This window comes from Triturus cristatus, chromosome 3_1 (assembly GCF_964204655.1).
Source record: "Triturus cristatus chromosome 3_1, aTriCri1.1, whole genome shotgun sequence".
NCBI classification, from domain to species: Eukaryota; Metazoa; Chordata; class Amphibia; order Caudata; family Salamandridae; genus Triturus; species Triturus cristatus.
Window position 1 is genome coordinate 774,357,841 of NC_140583.1, and position 22,108 is coordinate 774,379,948.

Sequence of the window (22,108 nt, forward strand, 5' to 3'; positions counted from 1 at the left end):
GTTTTGAACATATAGAAATTGAAACTGGTTTCTTAATTACACACAGCACCGCTACAAAGTCTTAAGAAAATAACAGACACTGCTTTTGGGATGTTTTTCAATCCGTTAATAATAAAAAATAGAAAAGGAACCTTACCATCTGCTCCTCCTCACGGCTCTCACTGGAGTCCTCAGGTCTCCTCTGGAGTGATGAGGCGTGGGCTCCAGCCATTCTTCTTCCTGCATCCGTCCCCTCGGCCAGTCGCTCGCCATCTGTAGAATAGAAGGTAGATGTGAATGAGTGCTAGCCTCAGCTCTTCCCATGGTGGGATGCACCGGCATAGCCAAAGTTTACCATAAAACAACATCTGGCCCACACACACATAACCAGGAGCTCTCAGATTCTCAAAAGGGGATGTCCCAAAGTTTATGGCGCTGCCTGAAAATCCAATGCACTTTGAGTTTACTTGGGCCCCTTCCAATCTAGATAGTGGTTGGAGACCAGCCCTGCCGCGTCACCAAATCTTCAGCATAGTAAACATATTTTACACAAAAATTGTTTCAAACTCATACAAATCAAAAGTTTTAACATTCCAACACAAGAGTTGCTCTGTATGGCACTTTATAATAGTTACCTGTGCACTGTTAGCTGTTTGCTGTTATTAACCACTTAAAGAAATGACAATGTTGCATATATTGTGCAAACATCCCTCTTTAATGGAATGGGGGAAAGGCTATTGCCAGCAGCAGGAAACCGAGACCTTAAACACTTAAATGTAACTCAAACAGGATGGACAGAATGATTCATTCATAGTTGTGGGTTTTCTAAAGTCAATACATCAACACAAATCCTCGTAACAGCAGTTATTTCAAAATGGCACTTACACTTTAGAAGAAACACAAATATGCTACACCCTCTGTCCAATGGTCCCATGGCTTGAAACTAATATGTCTCCAAGAAGACAGATACATAATAATGTTCTGCATAGTAGTTGTTAATTAAAAGATGTGCCCTATAATTACAGCGGCCCTGGTCTTATGATATCTGTGGAAATGTTTCTGCCCCTGTTTACATTTCACAGTACACCTTCATCAGGACCAGCTGGGCAGCAAATGCAAATTTTGCCCAAGGTGGTATCAGAAAAAGCATGTAGAGATATTGGTACATGCTAAATGGAACAGATGTAAGTCACCTTAGCATTTAAGATAATTAAATATGATCATACTTTGACTGTAATCCTTAAAAATAAAAGTCTCAGAACTCAGTGAGGAACTATTATCACCATTTTGAATTTAATTCCAGGAACATTTCCTTCCATAGCCCTAAAAGGATCCAGGCGAGACTCAAGAGTTAAATCTAAAGAAACGGATGTAAAGAGAGTAGGTATACAATGGTTTGGTTTTGTGTTCCATCAAATATTTTTTATAAATACTGTAGTAACAACATACTAAGTAGAAGTACAGCAGGCCTTTACCTATTTGGACTGCTAGAAATTGGAGGAGACAATATAAGAAAAGTGGAGACGATCACCCTGAATGTGGAGGGAGTCAGGGCAGTAGTCTTAACTTTGGTTTTCAAAGTATCTGAATCGCCAAGCGAACTATTCCTAGTGAATAACCTTAGGCGAGGTCCTAACATCTGAATTAGATTTGAAAAAGCACCAAAAACAGAAATCATGCTTGGAATGTCCTGCCTTTGTAGCCGCTGGAAGTGCAGTTGGATCTTATGTATTTTTGCCAATATAATCTTTTAGGGCTGCCTTCCATACTGTGTATATGTTATTGAAACTACAGTCTGCGGATTAACTGCAGCAGGTGGGGTAAAGCTCTGCGTTGTAACGTCTGCTATTTGTCCGTGAAGGTTGGTAAGGATGGATCACAAACAGTAACACACTAGGTTGATTCTTTTGAAAGGCCTGATTACCACAGGCTCGGTCAGTGAACTGTCTGGTCAAGGCTTCTCATATGCTGGCAGGGACATGGCAAGAGTAGTCACATGCCATGTCTGTAATTTTATTAAGCAGATGATGAATGGTTAGGTCAGTCCTAGATCAAACGATTATTACTGCAGACAGAGGAGTCAGTACACTGTGGGGAATCTAGAAGCCCAGATGGGCTTGAATGTAGTCAGACACACCAGATCAGTGCCAGTTGATGGGCACAGGAGCTGGGAGAGTCAGACAGATATCTGCTAAGTGCCTCAAAGAGAACTGCGTGAATGGGTGATGAAAGAATATCAACGTCTCTGCATCTCTTCAGGCAAAGAAGAGAAGATGGGACATCATTTGCCAGGACTCATGAAGCTGTCATTCATGCTCAAAACACCTGTGTCCTGAATTGTTAACTAAGAGTCCCCCTTTCCCTTTCTGTCATGAACTTGCGTCTACAATCAATCTTTAGGTCTTAGATTCTGTGATTGGGTCCCTAAAAACCTACACCCACTGCTAGCACCGTTATTTTGAGGTAGGTGGGGGCTCTGCTGACGGACACTCATTTACATATATAGTTGACTGCCCACTACATAGGCATTTCAGGCATATGATATTAGTTAAGTATACAGCAAATAGAGAGACCTCTTTCTAATTCTGTAGCATTGTTTCATTTGAGGGCGTGTTTGCAGCTTAGACATCTTTCTTTTACAGGTAATGAGCAGGTAATTTGCCTACAACCATTTTTTTGTATCTCTTTTTGGCATTTTGTAAATTATCATACATACATTGGTAGGATAATAAAAAAAATAAAAAAAATATTGTCATTAATGGTAGTCAGCAATGATCAAATTATAGACATTTTACATATATGTGAATCCGGTTGATTCCTAGCAAAACATTTGTCTATAGTAAAATAGCGGTCCTATATTGCAGGATCATAAGCCTTATGTCGGACTCTTGATAGATAAAATGCAGTCTGTGGGTCTTAGATTGGATTAACGTGGCCAGTGCCAAATTACCCGTGTGGTCCCGTGCCAGTGATATTACATTGTTAAACAAAACAAATGTAACTTTGCAGAGTTGCCTAGTCCTTTCTCAATCACCTACTGTGTCCCCCCCCCCTCTGTACCCCGCCATCTACCCTCTGTGAGGTGCCCCTCATCTATTCTCCTAAAGAGCGATTACCTGCACACCGGGTCCCCGGTTACGGAGCCCTCAGCCTCCGGGTGAGTGATATGCTGCAAGGACCCCAGCATGGAATCACAGTGTTTTTCAATATGATATTTTCTAAGCCACAATGCGTCTTCTCTGTTAAGCGCTATACTTTCCGCTTGTGCCCATAACCAGGAGAGACTGTTTCCATGCCATGTGATGGGGGAGCCGGTGTTTCCACTTGTGTGTGATAACTCGCTTAGCTGTGATCATCCCCAAGTACAGAAATCTGGAAGTTACTTTGTATTTCTTGGATCTAGGAAAAAATCCCAGTATACATTCCTCCCAAGTGTGCAGTTCCGTTCGTTCTGTACATGTGGCTTGACAGGACGTTACTTCCCACCAGTATTGTAGCAGAGCGTTGCATGACCACAGCATATGCAGGATGCCGGGACCCACCAGCTCAACTGGAAGCACCTATTTAAATTATCAGGGGAGAGATGCACCCTATGGATGATGTAGCATTGTATAAGTCGGAACCTGACGTTCCATGGAATTTGTGTAGCAATCGCCACACCTTGTCCCAGTCTGTATCTACCCAGGGACTCCCTACAGAGTTTTACAAGGCCTACGCGACCCTTCCGGCGCCTCAGTTGAAAACGGTGTATGACACTGCGCTCTCGGACTTCTGCCTCTCCGCCTCACAACGAGAGGGGCTCTTGGTCTCTCTCCAGGGTTCGGTGTCTAGGCCTGCCCAGACCCAAGTCAGCGAGGCTACCAGTAAGTTGTATAGTAGGAACTGGCCAAGTGGAATGTCCGATCCCTGGGATAACCTCTCCTATGTCAGCAACGCTCCATCCGCAAATAAATCACCCATCGTTTGTATCTCTGCCGCATGCCATGGCACCAGCTCCACCCCCATTGTGACCACCCTGCCCCTCGGCTCGCCAAGCACGGGCCGCGCATATGTGGTCATCTCCCGAGTAAGATACAGACTGCGCCTAAAGCAGCAATTTGCCAGAGATAACATCCCAGGCTGTGGTGTGGGTGCTCTAGTCACAGGGTGGAATAGATGTATGTTGGTCAGCGTCCATGCCGGTAGTAGCATCGCTGTGTCTTCTAGCAACAGGCCTGGCAGCCATTTTGACACCCACTGTAATTGGGCGGCTAGGTAATAGAGCTCCAAGTTGGGGACGGCCAACCCACCCTGCTCCGCCGGCGCATACAATTTTCGTAACGTCAACCTCCGTTCCAGATGAACTCCCTGATCCATTGTTCTAATTCACAAAACTTTTTGCTCGGATATATACTGCCAAGTTGGCAAAGTAGTATAACATCTTGAGCAATACTATCATTTTTTAAATCACAATGTGACCGATGATAGGTAGAACTTCATCTGAGATCTGATAGACGTTATTGCCCTGGTAAGTTTGCCATCTATGATGTCGTCTGCGGAGTGGTAGATGCAGATTCCTAAATACCGGAAGGTCATCAGTTGCCATTGTGTATCTGCCCCGTTGACCAGAAGTCCCAGGTCCTGTGTACGAGTATTGAAAGGATATAGGCAACAATTACTCCAATTTACCCCGAGCCCCGACAGCTGGGCGAACTGCTGTAAGATCTCTGCAACCGTGCTTGGGATGTTGTGGCCATGCCTTAGGTATAATAGCAGGTGGTCTGCATACAGAGACACGACATGCAGGCCGTCTCCCATGCAAATTCCCCAATTCCCTCCCCCGTTTCTCAGTTCCGCTGCTAGAGGGTCAATCTCCAGTGAACAACAAAGGCGAGAGTGGACAGCCCTGGCTGGTGCCCCTGTCAATGGGAACAGGCTCAGATATTTGATGTCCGATGTGGACCCTAATAAGGTGGTCCGTGTACAGCAGCCGTGTAAGCTGCATAAACCATTCTCCAAACTCGTACTGGTGGAGGGCCAATAGGGAAGGCCACTCCAGCGAGTCAAAGTCTTTTTCCAGGACAAGGACAAGGCAGCCCGAAAAGGCCTGACCTGAGGTGCCTACTCTTGGAGTCGAAAGCACCGTCGTACGTTGAGAGAGGTCGTATGGGCCAGCACAAAGCCATTCTGATTAGGATGAATGAGTGACAGGACCAAGGGAGCCAGCCTAGCTTCAATAATGTTGCCTAAGGTTTTGTAATCGGTGTTAAGCATTGCCAACGGTCTGTATGACCCTAGTTCTGTTATGTCCCCATCAGGTTTAAGGGGAGAGACCAAGAGCGCCTCTCGTTGTGCGGCGGAGAGGCAGGAGTCTGAGGGCGCAGTGTCATACACCGTTTCCAACTGAGGCACCGGAAGGGTGGCGTAGGATTTGTAAAACTTTGTAGAAAGTCCATACGGTCCGGGGGTGGTTCCCGTAAACTTTTGCATAGCCATTTGTGCTCCAAGGCAATGGCCTCAAACAACCACTTTAAATGCGTCCCATTCCAGAAGGCGCGAGGATGCTGTGTGCACATTCTCGCTAAAGTAAGTAGCGATGGCGGAGCTCAAAGCCTTCCAAAATGGTGGGTCCTCCAGGGTCTCAGGTTGAAGACACCATCTGGGATGACAGACGGGGTCCTGTCCCAGGACAACCGCAGGTACTACGGGTTATGGTCAGAATGAGTTTTACCCATATATCCCGAATCAGTCACCACATGGGATATGTCATTTGTACAGATCATTCTGTCTAGCCTCACATGGAGGCTTTGAGAGCCCAAATAGTAGGAATACACTTTATCCACTGGATAACGTGGACACCAGATATCTGCAAGATTCCAGTGAGCCATTCACATATTCAGTGCTCTTGCTGCTAGCACTGAGGGAGCACAGGGAAGCGGGGGAAGGAAGAGTCAAGCACTGTGCCCAGCACACAGTTAAAGTCGCCCCCCAGCAGCCAGGGCATCCCATGCAAGCTGGAAAGCTGTCCCGTAAGTGTGTTGAGAAAAGATGACTGGTTTGTGTTCAGCATCCAGTCGGCCCTTTATCAGCACTTATCTGCCTTCAGGGTCAATGATCGTGTCCTTGATGGCAAAGGGGGTGCCAGGCTTAACCCAGATTAGCACCACCCCACCAGGTGAATGCCGAGTAGCCTGTGGCCTATAACTGTCCACGCCATCTCCTCTGCAAACAGGCAACTTCAGTAGAGGTGAGGTGTGTCTCCTGCAAAAAGGTTATTTGGACCTGGTGCCTCTTCAAATAGGAATAGATTGAGTATCTACGAGCGGGAGTGTGGATGCCCTCGACATTCCAGGTGTAAGCAGTTATGGGTGTCATAGCAACAATGAGATATATGCATTGGGTGGTTGTGGCACGGGGCCTGCCTGTACTGCGGATTGGGGGTGGTGTGTGTAGCACGCGGAGGGGCAATCTCAAGGGACAGCAGTGGGGACGTGTCCTGGCAGCTTAAATATAGTAAACAATAACACACTGAAAACATGTCTAGAAATACTATAGGAGAGAGTCTGCAACAAGCATCCGTCCAAACCACAGACCAATCTGTAAAGCTACTTATAGCTAATGGAGTGAAGTGGCAATTGCATCAAGAACCAAGCAAAGAAGAGCACTGATCCCCCCCCCCCCCCAAAACAGCGTCAGAAGCGGGCCCAGTGACCCAGCAGTCCCCTGTCTGTGCAGCCCCCACAAAGCCTAAAGAGAATGTGAGTGAAAGGGGGGGGAGGGGGGGCACAAAACAAGTGAAGACTTAACATGCCCCAAATAACATCATGCATGCAATGATACATTGTTAGTTGTTCAGAAACACTAAGTACAGATTAATGGTATTTGCATGTCCAGAATGTTCAGATTGGTGCCCCTGGCCTTCCGGCCTTTCACATAATGTCATGCAATATCATCTGCTGTGTGCAGGGTGACCTCAGGCGGGGTAATGGAGTCCATGGAGGAGGAGGCTACATTCGCAGATTCTTCGTCGCTGCCCCACTCCTGGAGGCTTTCCCCAAGTATCGACTCCCTTTGAGCCTCACTGATTTCAGCTGCCACCTGCAGTGCTCTGTGCCGTTCTAGTATCATTTGTTCGACATTGGGATCGAGCCCAAAACCACTCTCCCGTACCCTGCACCCCCTCCTCTGGCATCTCCCTGCATCATCCCCCACTGAGTCCCCCCTTGTGCCTCAGGGGGTGCGCTGGAGCACCCAGGAAACGCAGAGTCCAGTCACTTACAGGCAGCCATAGGGGTGTCGAAGAAATGTGTTTTACCATTGGCGACCTTGCGGAGCCGCACTGGAAATACCGAGGAGTATTTAAGTGCTAGATAACGCAGTTTTCGCTTCACCTCCAGGAAGGAGTGTCGGCACTTCTGCAATGCGGCTGTGTAGTCCAGGAGTAGCATGACTTGGCTATTTTTAACCTGAATTGACTGCAGTTTGCGAGCCTCCTGCAGAATAGTGTCTCTGTTCCTGTAATGCAGTACTCGGAACAAAAATGGTCAGGGTCCAACCCCCAGTGGGGGAGGTCTCACCGGGACCCTATGTGCACGCTCCATGGCAAAATGTTGAGTCAACTTTCCAGTGGGAAATAGGTCCCGGATCCAGCTTTTGACAAAACTAGGGGTTCAGCCCCCTCCTCACCCTCCGGCAGGCCAAGGACCCGAATGTTGTTACGCCTGGATTGGCCCTCAGATTCCTCTGCTCTGCGCTCTAGTGTGAGCACTTTGCCCAGTAGGTCTTTCAACTGGGCGCCCGCGTCGTGTGTCTTCGGGCCAGTTTGTCTATTGTGTCTCCTAGCACTCTGGTTTTATCCACAAGTTTGCAGCAAGAACTGAATGCAGTTTATGGGACATAGATTCACTAGTCAAGGTGTCTGGTGTTTTTTCCACCGGGCCGTCTGTAGCTTGCCAGGCGGCCTCACGGCTCCAGGACGCAAGTGGCCCATCTTGGACATCTGTTACCATAATGTTCACACAGACTGGGCCACAGTTCCCAAGGTGCCCGTGGCTTCAAGATCAGGGCCTGGTCAGGTTCAGCCCCCCTGTATGCGCGGGGAGTCAGCTGGAGAGCACCAGTCTCCCAGGGCCATGCCACTCACAAGGACACCACCAGGACACCACCAGACCGCCCCGCAGGGCCCATCCCTCAGAGTCTCCAGAAAACGGAAGAGGGGGGTATTCCCTTCCCTTCCAAACCAGGCGCAGCATGGGTTAGGCCGGGCACTGCACAGGGCGGTACCCGGAGATGGCAGTCGCAGCACAAGATCAGCAGGCAGGCAGGATGCCCGGCCTAGGTGCGGCTCGTTGAATGCGGCAGCTGATACTCGGTCCCTCTGCTTATGGGGCTCTTCTCGGGGTAAAGGAGCAATCAGAGAGGAGCCCCTATGCCTACCTCTTCAAAAGGGGGTCGCGAGGTGCCCCATCATCGCGCCACCCCAGGTCAGGCCACCAGTCCACCACATCCGACGGGGGGCCTCCAGCATCCCCCCCGTTGCCATAGTGGGTACAAATCAAATGTGCCGCGCTGTCGGTCAGGGTCACACTCAGGCCCCCAGTCGTGTACCTCCGGGGTCGCGCAGGGCTCCAGCCTCTGAGTCGCAGCCGCCAGCACATCCCCGTCGTCTTCAGGCCTGCTTATGGGAGGCCCGCCAGCCGCCGCACTGCAAACCAGGGTGTCACTCAGGTCAGAAGCAGGAAGCGGACCTCCACCACCTCACAGTGCAGGGAGACGAGGCCCAGGCAGCAGCGTGCCAGCACCTGCACTCGCGATCCGGCAAGTGCCGCAGGCCGCATAGGTCTATGCCTCCCTGCCCCTCCCCCCGCACCTTGGGGGGAGGGGCAAGACTGGCCACTAATACGGGACCCCAACTCCGGAGTGCCGGACCCCAACTCCTGGAAGGCCTTAACTTGCCTCCAGGTTCTGCAGACACTGGTACATCCGGATTCCGCCTGCCGCTCGGCTGCAGGCCCTCTTCAGCACTCTCTGCCGTCCGCAGGGAAATCGCACTCTAGCAGTAATCAGAACGCGCCTCTCACAAACACAGACTGCATCGGGGTGCTTAAGGGCAGTGGGAACAGCCAATAGGCCCCTCAATGATCGGAAAAAATCCAGATAATGGGAGATGTGAAGCAGAACGCTAAGGCGTCGCGTCAGCCAGCATGGTGAGCTTAGCCACGCCCCCCCCAAATTGCCTCCTACCATAATGCTTTTTAAAGTGAATGGCTGTTAGAACGTTAAGAGGGGTGAATCTGGAAAGATCTTTTACACTTGCTCATCTTGCTTCAAAATAGATTGTAGTTCTGTTGCAATCTTGGGTTTCTGACAACTGCGAGAGCCACTGAGCAAAAGGGAAGGAAGAGGAGTCAATGGGATTTGTAAGAAGTTCACCCTTAGCATATGGAATGGAGAGAGGGACTGGTAATCAACTTATGTAACTACAAAGCTGAAAGTCATGAATGCCAGTGACTTCCTCGATCATGTTTTTGAAGGCCTTTGGTGTACTACGGATTCAATAAGATTTTTTGTTGCTTTACAGTGGATATTTGTATATAGCATACCAGCTATGCCACGCCATTACATTGAAAGGACCACGTCTTCACAGGCTGCAGTGAGTTATGTGAAGAGAGACTGGGCGAAAGCAGAAGGCGATGCGCAGCAAATCTTAAATTGTATCAGAACCCCTTTAGTAACTGTGTGCCATTCACGAAGGTTCTTGCCTTGCCTCACTTTGTAGAAATTGAAGTACAAGAAGATCTTGAACTACATATTGTCTGACAAAATTATCGCTTATAAAAGTAACATCATATGAGATGACATAAAACCTACACCCAATTGCACAATACTTTTGCAAACAATATTTAGGACTTAATATTTATGTCATAATATATTTTTATCAATGATATGCTGACATATAACCTATCAGAAGCACTGGCGTGTATACAATTTGAAGGGCAAAACAGAGAGCTCAAAGTATATTTCTGAAGGACACCAAAAGAGACAATAATGCACAAAAGAATCACTTCTGTACCATTTTAAGTACCTCAAATACTTACATTGGCAAGATCTGCATTACCTGTAATGCACAATCAATATTCTACATTCTGTTTATTGTACTGCAAAGCAATGCTGCCCCAATATTGTGCCAGAAGCTCCCTAGCCATGTGGCTCAGGACCCGCATGTCTGTCTTTCTGCTGCTGCCCCACAAATGCAGGAGCAGAAGCGACAAGGTTCTGAGCACTTCACACTCCACGATTCTTGTAAAAGTTCCAATTGCGTGCCCCACAAAGGCTGGGCTCAAGATCTCGTCAGACAAGAGCAGTCAGGTAAGCACCCAGGTGATCTCGTAAGCACTGCAGCCTATTTCTAGTCTACAACATACTACTAGGGTGTTAGGGTAATAAGCACACAGGGGAAATCGGATGCCTAAAATTAAGTATCCTAAGCTTGATGTGTGTGAGCTAGACAAGGACAGCAGTAAGTAGTATGGGCAATTTGAGGCCTCAATAAAAAAAATTAAAAAAAATTATCAGCAATAGTCTAGCCCAACGCTTTGTCTTTTAGAAATAAAACAAGATTTTGCAACGTCCCAACCTCATTAAAATTGAAATTTCAAATTTTGTATTTTTTTGTTTGAGAGTTAAAGAAAATATTTTATAATGCGTGCATTTGTTTGATTTATGCTGGTTTCTTAGGTTTGTGCATTTTTTGATGTTCAATTCGTAAAACTTGCTTAGGCAGTATTTTCCTGCTTGGAGGAGTGATTCAGGGTTGGTCCACAGAAGTCCAAGATCAAGAACCACTGCTCCAAGAAGGATAAACTTATATAAATGACAACTCTTCCTCCCTTCCGCCAACTTATTCGTCACCTCCTCTTCCACTGTAAATGTATTTATTAAGGAAGGGCTCCATGAGAATTCTTACATTAGCAAATTTCTACAGGGCAGGAGGTGAAATATTGCTTCCTCCAGCCTGTACACGTATCTTTTGATCAGTGTACAGTGATTTATGACTCTGTCAGTCCCAGGTTCCTCTCATCGTCAGCTCTCATCCGCCCACGACACCTACCTCTTTCATCTTTGAGTTCCCTCCTGCCCTTTCCTGCTACTAGAAAGACACCCAGTAATTGATACCCCCAAAGCACCAATGCAATAACTTTCGGTTCCCTTTTATGCTTTGAATTGAATAGTGGCATCGTGGGAAGAGGGATGCTGGTGGGGCCTGTGCTCCATCTGTTTTTGTCCTAACCTCCCCGTGCCCCACAACCAGGTGACAACTAAAGCTAGCAGAAACACTGCCTTCTCAGCCTGGGAACAGCAGTGTTGTTCAGAATTCGTGCTCTTTCAACCCTTGGCCTCTCTGCAGAGCGTACAAAGCAATGATCAGGTGAGCCAATTGTTAAAGAGACTTTAGGAAAGTGGGTGAAGGTACACAACTGTCGACATTTGTCACAGTGGAAGATAAAAGGCAATGCTTATATGTGAGTGGGTGCGTGGTGTGTGGGGGAGGGGAAGGAGATGCAGGGTGCAGGACTGAGTGAAAAGAGGATGCTGAAGGAGAAAGATGAGGTGTGAGATATGCAGATGTTGGATTTCAGAAAGATATCAGGAGAAAAAGGGCATACGTTTCTAACTGAGAGACTACAAAAGAAAATGGTGTGAGGAGGAGAACTGAAGTGACTTGAGACACTCTGAAGATCACTGGCCCTTCCACAGACCACAGTAATGTTTAATGCATAGTCTACTTAAAATGTTTAAGAATTTCTGTGTGTTCATGTGTGTATTTTTCTTTCTTTTCACTGAAAAAAACAAAGGTTAAAGTAACGTTATAGTTAGGTGAAATGTTCAGTAACAACATAACGTTTTAAACTCTAAAAAACACTGAAACTCACCAGTTATAGTTGTTTTAAGTAACTATAACTCACGCCTCTGCCATGCAGTATTTTCTGAAATATTTTAATTGGAAATTTTGCAGTACTATCATCAATGACGTCACAGAAGATGTAGTTACTGAACATTTAACCTAACTATAACGTTACTTTAAACTTTGTTTTTTCAGTATATATATATATATATATATATATATATATATATATATATATATATATATATATAATCTACTGGCGGTCGCCAGTAGATAGTTATAGTTAGGACCGTGTTTCCATAGGAAATCCGCAACATTCTATTTGGAATAACTTTGGCGCCGGTTGACGAATCCTTGCGAATTTTTCAAAATAGGTGAGGCGCTACGCTCCGCTCCTACCCTGAAAGTCTCGGGGGGATTCGTCGAGCGGGGGCTGAGAAAAAAGGGGGGTCCCAAAACGCGTTTTCCCCATGCATTTTCCCATAGGACCTTTAGTCCGAGCTACAGCCCGAACGGCTGAACAGAATTACTTGAAATTGGGCAGAGAGGTAGTCCTCAGGTCAGGGATGTGCCTTTTGCAGGTCTGGTGTAAATCTGTTCAGTAGGTCCTGATAAAATAGCATTTAAATCAATATATATATCTGTAAGCGCGCTCCGTGCGCTTACGGTAAGCTTACCGTACGCGTACGGTGCCGTGCGCGAGCTCAATTCTGATTGGTGGTTACATGACTGTAAACATTCGAATCGGTCGAAATCAGAAAGTGTCGGCCGCCATTTTCTGTCTCTCGCTCTGAAAAACAAAGGTGGATAACGTGAAAAGGGGGCAACGAAGAGAGTTGCAGACCCCCTAGTGTTTGTCACCGGGTCCACGAAGGACCAAAAAGTACGAAAAATAAATGTAATATTTTTTTTTAAAAATCGCGGAGTGCGCGTACGGTAAGCTTACCGTACGCGTACGGTAAAAAAAAATAAAAAGAATTAAGAATCACATTTAATATATAAATGTAAGGACCCCCAAGTGAGAAAAAAACAATTGATATTTTCTAAAAAATGGCGAGGCGTGCACGGCACGAAATGCGCAACGTGGGAGCTCGGTGCACGAAGCGCACCGAGTGCCCACAGCGCGCGCACGGTGTGCGAAGCGCACCGTGCGCGCAGGGTGTATGCACGGTGAAAAACCAGAAAAAAAAATTAAAAATAAATACATAACTTAGCATTTAAAAAACCGTACAAATTCACTGAAAAAACCATAGGTTTCACACACGTTATAGTTAGGAATTAGCATTTAAAAAACTTTGCAAATTCACTTAAAAAACCATAGGTTTCACACAAGTTATAGTTAGCTGTACATTTCACTCGTAAAAAACCAATGAAATTCCACGTTATAGTTAGATCAGGTAACTATAACTTGCGCGACCGCAATCCACAATGTGTCATTTCAGATGTCATCATTGATGTCATGAGTGATGTCACTGACCATGTCATGAGTGATGTAATATGTGACGTCATCAGCAGTTTATTGTGGGCGCGCAAGTTATAGTTACCTGATCTAACTATAACGTGGAATTTCATTGGTTTTTTACGAGTGAAATGTACAGCTAACTATTACTTGTGTGAAACCTATGGTTTTTTAAGTGAATATATATATATATATATATATATATATCCAAAACACAGTATTCCACCTGGGGCCAGCCGAACTCGCAGCGGGTGCAACCGGGAAGTGGTGGTGGAAACCACTTATTACACAGCAAAAACAAGGAGATCATGGTACTCCCAAGGTCCGGTGCACTCACGGAGTATGTGTCGGCTATAAAACATCCGCAGACGCGTTTCTGGCTCTTGCCGTCATCAGTGCGGAAAAGCCGTCAATAAAAACATCTCCTCGCCTGCCGCTGTTAGAACGAAAACTCTGTGAGTGTCCCACATATGGTGAAGCACTCTAGCTTTGTATAAGCCACAACCAGAATAGGTCAACAGAGTCCGTAAGCGACGGTTCAGCAGCCCAAATTGAATCCAAAACACAGTATTCCACCTGGGGCCAGCCGAACTCGCAGCGGGTGCAACCGGGAAGTGGTGGTGGAAACCACTTATTACACAGCAAAAACAAGGAGATCATGGTACTCCCAAGGTCCGGTGCACTCACGGAGTATGTGTCGGCTATAAAACATCCGCAGACGCGTTTCTGGCTCTTGCCGTCATCAGTGCGGAAAAGCCGTCAATAAAAACATCTCCTCGCCTGCCGCTGTTAGAACGAAAACTCTGTGAGTGTCCCACATATGGTGAAGCACTCTAGCTTTGTATAAGCCACAACCAGAATAGGTCAACAGAGTCCGTAAGCGACGGTTCAGCAGCCCAAATTGAATCCAAAACACAGTATTCCACCTGGGGCCAGCCGAACTCGCAGCGGGTGCAACCGGGAAGTGGTGGTGGAAACCACTTATTACACAGCAAAAACAAGGAGATCATGGTACTCCCAAGGTCCGGTGCACTCACGGAGTATGTGTCGGCTATAAAACATCCGCAGACGCGTTTCTGGCTCTTGCCGTCATCAGTGCGGAAAAGCCGTCAATAAAAACATCTCCTCGCCTGCCGCTGTTAGAACGAAAACTCTGTGAGTGTCCCACATATGGTGAAGCACTCTAGCTTTGTATAAGCCACAACCAGAATAGGTCAACAGAGTCCGTAAGCGACGGTTCAGCAGCCCAAATTGAATCCAAAACACAGTATTCCACCTGGGGCCAGCCGAACTCGCAGCGGGTGCAACCGGGAAGTGGTGGTGGAAACCACTTATTACACAGCAAAAACAAGGAGATCATGGTACTCCCAAGGTCCGGTGCACTCACGGAGTATGTGTCGGCTATAAAACATCCGCAGACGCGTTTCTGGCTCTTGCCGTCATCAGTGCGGAAAAGCCGTCAATAAAAACATCTCCTCGCCTGCCGCTGTTAGAACGAAAACTCTGTGAGTGTCCCACATATGGTGAAGCACTCTAGCTTTGTATAAGCCACAACCAGAATAGGTCAACAGAGTCCGTAAGCGACGGTTCAGCAGCCCAAATTGAATCCAAAACACAGTATTCCACCTGGGGCCAGCCGAACTCGCAGCGGGTGCAACCGGGAAGTGGTGGTGGAAACCACTTATTACACAGCAAAAACAAGGAGATCATGGTACTCCCAAGGTCCGGTGCACTCACGGAGTATGTGTCGGCTATAAAACATCCGCAGACGCGTTTCTGGCTCTTGCCGTCATCAGTGCGGAAAAGCCGTCAATAAAAACATCTCCTCGCCTGCCGCTGTTAGAACGAAAACTCTGTGAGTGTCCCACATATGGTGAAGCACTCTAGCTTTGTATAAGCCACAACCAGAATAGGTCAACAGAGTCCGTAAGCGACGGTTCAGCAGCCCAAATTGAATCCAAAACACAGTATTCCACCTGGGGCCAGCCGAACTCGCAGCGGGTGCAACCGGGAAGTGGTGGTGGAAACCACTTATTACACAGCAAAAACAAGGAGATCATGGTACTCCCAAGGTCCGGTGCACTCACGGAGTATGTGTCGGCTATAAAACATCCGCAGACGCGTTTCTGGCTCTTGCCGTCATCAGTGCGGAAAAGCCGTCAATAAAAACATCTCCTCGCCTGCCGCTGTTAGAACGAAAACTCTGTGAGTGTCCCACATATGGTGAAGCACTCTAGCTTTGTATAAGCCACAACCAGAATAGGTCAACAGAGTCCGTAAGCGACGGTTCAGCAGCCCAAATTGAATCCAAAACACAGTATTCCACCTGGGGCCAGCCGAACTCGCAGCGGGTGCAACCGGGAAGTGGTGGTGGAAACCACTTATTACACAGCAAAAACAAGGAGATCATGGTACTCCCAAGGTCCGGTGCACTCACGGAGTATGTGTCGGCTATAAAACATCCGCAGACGCGTTTCTGGCTCTTGCCGTCATCAGTGCGGAAAAGCCGTCAATAAAAACATCTCCTCGCCTGCCGCTGTTAGAACGAAAACTCTGTGAGTGTCCCACATATGGTGAAGCACTCTAGCTTTGTATAAGCCACAACCAGAATAGGTCAACAGAGTCCGTAAGCGACGGTTCAGCAGCCCAAATTGAATCCAAAACACAGTATTCCACCTGGGGCCAGCCGAACTCGCAGCGGGTGCAACCGGGAAGTGGTGGTGGAAACCACTTATTACACAGCAAAAACAAGGAGATCATGGTACTCCCAAGGTCCGGTGCACTCACGGAGTATGTGTCGGCTATAAAACATCCGCAGACGCGTTTCTGGCTCTTGCCGTCATCAGTGCGGAAAAGCCGTCAATAAAAACATCTCCTCGCCTGCCGCTGTTAGAACGAAAACTCTGTGAGTGTCCCACATATGGTGAAGCACTCTAGCTTTGTATAAGCCACAACCAGAATAGGTCAACAGAGTCCGTAAGCGACGGTTCAGCAGCCCAAATTGAATCCAAAACACAGTATTCCACCTGGGGCCAGCCGAACTCGCAGCGGGTGCAACCGGGAAGTGGTGGTGGAAACCACTTATTACACAGCAAAAACAAGGAGATCATGGTACTCCCAAGGTCCGGTGCACTCACGGAGTATGTGTCGGCTATAAAACATCCGCAGACGCGTTTCTGGCTCTTGCCGTCATCAGTGCGGAAAAGCCGTCAATAAAAACATCTCCTCGCCTGCCGCTGTTAGAACGAAAACTCTGTGAGTGTCCCACATATGGTGAAGCACTCTAGCTTTGTATAAGCCACAACCAGAATAGGTCAACAGAGTCCGTAAGCGACGGTTCAGCAGCCCAAATTGAATCCAAAACACAGTATTCCACCTGGGGCCAGCCGAACTCGCAGCGGGTGCAACCGGGAAGTGGTGGTGGAAACCACTTATTACACAGCAAAAACAAGGAGATCATGGTACTCCCAAGGTCCGGTGCACTCACGGAGTATGTGTCGGCTATAAAACATCCGCAGACGCGTTTCTGGCTCTTGCCGTCATCAGTGCGGAAAAGCCGTCAATAAAAACATCTCCTCGCCTGCCGCTGTTAGAACGAAAACTCTGTGAGTGTCCCACATATGGTGAAGCACTCTAGCTTTGTATAAGCCACAACCAGAATAGGTCAACAGAGTCCGTAAGCGACGGTTCAGCAGCCCAAATTGAATCCAAAACACAGTATTCCACCTGGGGCCAGCCGAACTCGCAGCGGGTGCAACCGGGAAGTGGTGGTGGAAACCACTTATTACACAGCAAAAACAAGGAGATCATGGTACTCCCAAGGTCCGGTGCACTCACGGAGTATGTGTCGGCTATAAAACATCCGCAGACGCGTTTCTGGCTCTTGCCGTCATCAGTGCGGAAAAGCCGTCAATAAAAACATCTCCTCGCCTGCCGCTGTTAGAACGAAAACTCTGTGAGTGTCCCACATATGGTGAAGCACTCTAGCTTTGTATAAGCCACAACCAGAATAGGTCAACAGAGTCCGTAAGCGACGGTTCAGCAGCCCAAATTGAATCCAAAACACAGTATTCCACCTGGGGCCAGCCGAACTCGCAGCGGGTGCAACCGGGAAGTGGTGGTGGAAACCACTTATTACACAGCAAAAACAAGGAGATCATGGTACTCCCAAGGTCCGGTGCACTCACGGAGTATGTGTCGGCTATAAAACATCCGCAGACGCGTTTCTGGCTCTTGCCGTCATCAGTGCGGAAAAGCCGTCAATAAAAACATCTCCTCGCCTGCCGCTGTTAGAACGAAAACTCTGTGAGTGTCCCACATATGGTGAAGCACTCTAGCTTTGTATAAGCCACAACCAGAATAGGTCAACAGAGTCCGTAAGCGACGGTTCAGCAGCCCAAATTGAATCCAAAACACAGTATTCCACCTGGGGCCAGCCGAACTCGCAGCGGGTGCAACCGGGAAGTGGTGGTGGAAACCACTTATTACACAGCAAAAACAAGGAGATCATGGTACTCCCAAGGTCCGGTGCACTCACGGAGTATGTGTCGGCTATAAAACATCCGCAGACGCGTTTCTGGCTCTTGCCGTCATCAGTGCGGAAAAGCCGTCAATAAAAACATCTCCTCGCCTGCCGCTGTTAGAACGAAAACTCTGTGAGTGTCCCACATATGGTGAAGCACTCTAGCTTTGTATAAGCCACAACCAGAATAGGTCAACAGAGTCCGTAAGCGACGGTTCAGCAGCCCAAATTGAATCCAAAACACAGTATTCCACCTGGGGCCAGCCGAACTCGCAGCGGGTGCAACCGGGAAGTGGTGGTGGAAACCACTTATTACACAGCAAAAACAAGGAGATCATGGTACTCCCAAGGTCCGGTGCACTCACGGAGTATGTGTCGGCTATAAAACATCCGCAGACGCGTTTCTGGCTCTTGCCGTCATCAGTGCGGAAAAGCCGTCAATAAAAACATCTCCTCGCCTGCCGCTGTTAGAACGAAAACTCTGTGAGTGTCCCACATATGGTGAAGCACTCTAGCTTTGTATCATTTCAGATGTCATCATTGATGTCATGAGTGATGTCACTGACCATGTCATGAGTGATGTAATATGTGACGTCATCAGCAGTTTATTGTGGGCGCGCAAGTTATAGTTACCTGATCTAACTATAACGTGGAATTTCATTGGTTTTTTACGAGTGAAATGTACAGCTAACTATTACTTGTGTGAAACCTATGGTTTTTTAAGTGAATATATATATATATATATATATATATATATATATATATATATATATATATATATATATATATATATATATATATATATATATATATACACACTCTTCCACCGCCGCACCTCTCCTCTGGTAAGCGGACGAAAAGAGCACGGACCACGTAATTCTTGAAATTCCGCTCTGTTTATTCAAATCATCTCACAAACAAAACGGCAGCCATTATATATATGTACACACACATATATACACACACACACATATATATATATATATATATATATATATATATATTCACTGAAAAAACTATAGGTTTTAGGGAAAGTAATAGTTAGTTGGACATTTCACTCGTACAAAACCAGAGAAATTCCCCCGTCATAGCTAGTTCACCTAACTATAACTCGCGCCCCCGCAATGCACTGCTGATGAGGTCACATATTACATCACTCATGACATGCTCCCGCCCTGCCATAGCAAACGGTAGTGTGCCGGGGGTGGGCACCCCGGGACACTGCAGGAGCCGGCCCTGGGGGGTGGCGGTCCCCAGGGCCATCACTGGCTCCAGGAGGGGGGCCGCGCGGCCCCCCTCCCAACATTGGCAAAGCCCCGGGGGGGTGGTGGTCCCCGGGGCTCGGGGGTCCGTTACGGACCCCCACATTTACATATTAGTGCCCCGGGGAGGTGGCGGTCCCCGGGGCGTTTGGGGGGGGAGCGAACCCCCCCCGCACAGGTATATTTATTTTTAAAAAAGAAGCCCCGGGGGTTCCCTGGGGCTGTGGGGGGGCAGTGTGCCCCCCGCGATTATAATTAATGAGAGCCCCTCGGGTGGCAGTCCCCGGGGCTTGGGGGTGCCTTAGAGGCCCCCCAAACTTAAAAAAAAATAAGCCCCGGGGTTGGCGGTTCCTGGGGCTGCGGGGGGGCCGTGTGCCCCCCTGCAAATATTTATGCAAAGCCCCGAGGGGTGGCAGTCCCCGGGGCAGTGGGGGGGGGGGGATTGGGGCCCCCCACACATTTCTTTACTGCCCCAGGACCTTGCCCACCCGGGGGCTTCAATTAAACTAAGCACGGGAGCCCGCTCTTCGTTTTTTTTGTATTTTCTCGTCATGATTCGCGCACCCAGCGCGAATTCGGCTGATGTAAAAAAAAAGCTTTTTTGGGCCCTGGGGTCTTTGTGGGTCCCCCTGAGCAGGCCTAAGGGGTCAGGGTGTTTCTACCCTGCCCCCTTTTCTTGTTTTGCACGTTTCTTTTTCTCTTTTCTTGTGCCTCCAAGATGGCTGCCAACACTTCCTGGTTTGAAGTGTTGACAGCCAATTAGAATGCAGCTCGTGATCGGCAGGGTGCGCGAATCCACCGCAGCCATAGATATCGAAACTTTTATTTTTTCAGCAACTACTGAACGGATTAACACCATTTAAAAAAAGGTCTCTTTCTGTACCAAGGGCTACCTTTTTGCCAAATTTGGTGTAATTTCGTTCAGCAGTTTCAGCTGTAACCGTGTCTAAAGTTTCCTATGGGAAATTGATTTTTTACCTCTTTTTTTTTTTTAATTTCTCAGGAACTACTGAACGGTTTACACCATTTATACAAAAAAGGTTCTTTCTGAACCTAGGGCTACCTTTTTGCCAAATTTGGTGTAATTCCGTTGAGCAGTTCGGGCTGTAGTCGTGTCTAAAGATTCCTATTAAAAATAACATGGAGAAAACACATTTTGGGACCCCCCTTCTTTCTTGGCCCCCGCTTGCCGAATCACCCCGAAACTTTCAAGGTAGGAGCTGACCGGAGCGCCCCACGAGTTTTGAAAATTTTGCGAAGATTAGTCAACCGGCGCCAAAGTTATTGAGAAAACAAAAAACGATTTTTCTATGCAAAATAGGTCCTAACTATAACTATCTACTGGCGACCGCCAGTAAAACAAAAAATATATATATATATATATATATATATATTTTTTTTTTTTTTACTGGACATATATACATATAGAAACATATACACACATATGTATATAATACACATATGCACATAATCTTCATACTTAGCCATTGTAGGTAGGCCCACCACTTTTATCTGTTTCCCCATGTGTGTTACACCCCCTAAGAATCACTTCTAGAGATGTCACTTAAAGTAATTGCAGAAAGGCAAAAATGACATCATATGTTACCAAAGCAACATCAAATAAAAATGTAATTTTTACAGAAAGCATGCATTACAACACTATTCAACATTCAGGGAAAAAATCAAATGCAGGGAATATAATTGATTGAAACGCCTACACTTGGTACTGAGGTAACATTTGCTAAAATTAAGCAGCTTAGAAAGAAAAGTATAGGAGTTGAACAGTCAACAATTAGTCTGGAGTCAATCAGTAGCTGGATGGTCCCAGCCTCTAAAGAGGTGCAACCAAGCCTGAGCCCACCGCCCTAGTGCTGGGTGTTTAGCGTACTTGACAGCTCCTCATGGCCAAGTCTACTGCAGGACAATCAAGGCTGTTCTAAACTCCATACAAGTAGGGTAGAGAAGCAAAGGGGAACTAACGGGCGTCTCTTTCCAAATGACCTCCAAATGTTGGCAGTGAAAGGAAGCTTCCATTTCCTCAGCATGTCAAGGGCCAGCTTTCCTTGATCAGCTCGTGCATTTATTAACCTTAGTGTGAGTTCTAATGGAAGAAAGGGCCAAAGAACAGAACGGCCAAGGTAAGTAGTTTCATTTAGTCATTAAAGCAGCCGAATATCAAAGAAAGCAAGACGGAAAGTATTGCTGGCTTCAGTCTCACCCATCACAGTGGCAATGCACTTGGGAGAGTAATGGTATATTTGGTACAGCGATGTTCACCCTTTAACTAAATACAGTGAAGAGGAAATAGAAACCAACCGCCAGTGGCAGAAGGAGTGGGCAGTGCCAATGCAAGGTAAGAGACTGCACCCCGAGACACCCGTCATTGTTGTTCAATGCATCTCTGCAAGGATGCAAGTAGAGAATTCATTGAGTGGATCCTGTAACTCCCACGCAGTGTGCATCTACTCATGCTGTATAGTGCACTGCCTTCGAATAAACACTGCGATTTCAATTAGTGAACAGTAGGCCGCACTAAGTCAGATGACTGTCATCCCTCTACAACTCACCACTGCGCTACACTGATTACAACTCACATCAAAGAAAACAAACTTGGACCCGCTAAACCCTGACAACTACAGACCGATTACAAATGGACCTTTCCTGGGCAAACTGATAGAAAGAGCAGCATTCGCCCAGATGTCACAATTCATTGAACATAATGCCATACTTTCAGACTTACAAACGGGATTCGGTCCGGGGAGAGGCACAGAATCTACCCTCCTTGCCATCTGTGATGACCTGAATAACAAAGTTGACCACAACAGGGTTGCTGCGCTACTTCTCTTGGACCTCTCAGCTGCCTTTGACACGTTTGACCATGACACTCTAAGACTCCACAAGCCGGCATAGAGGGAACGTATAGTTTCTTACCTGTCGGTGTAGTTTTGCAGCTTGAAGACTTTTTGGATTCACTATGCTGTGCATTATTCCGCCATCTAGTG

At 47.2% G+C, this 22,108-nt stretch overlaps 1 protein-coding gene across 1 annotated transcript in view; it reads right to left on the reverse strand.

Moving 5' to 3' along the window:
* B4GALNT4 (beta-1,4-N-acetyl-galactosaminyltransferase 4) overlaps positions 1 to 22,108 on the reverse strand; it is an 841,437-nt gene that overhangs the window by 577,200 nt on the left and 242,129 nt on the right. The window contains exon 2 of the mRNA XM_085644956.1: positions 137 to 252. Within this exon, the coding sequence (XP_085501082.1) occupies positions 137 to 252 (116 nt within the window). The remainder of the gene's footprint in view (positions 1 to 136; positions 253 to 22,108) is intronic.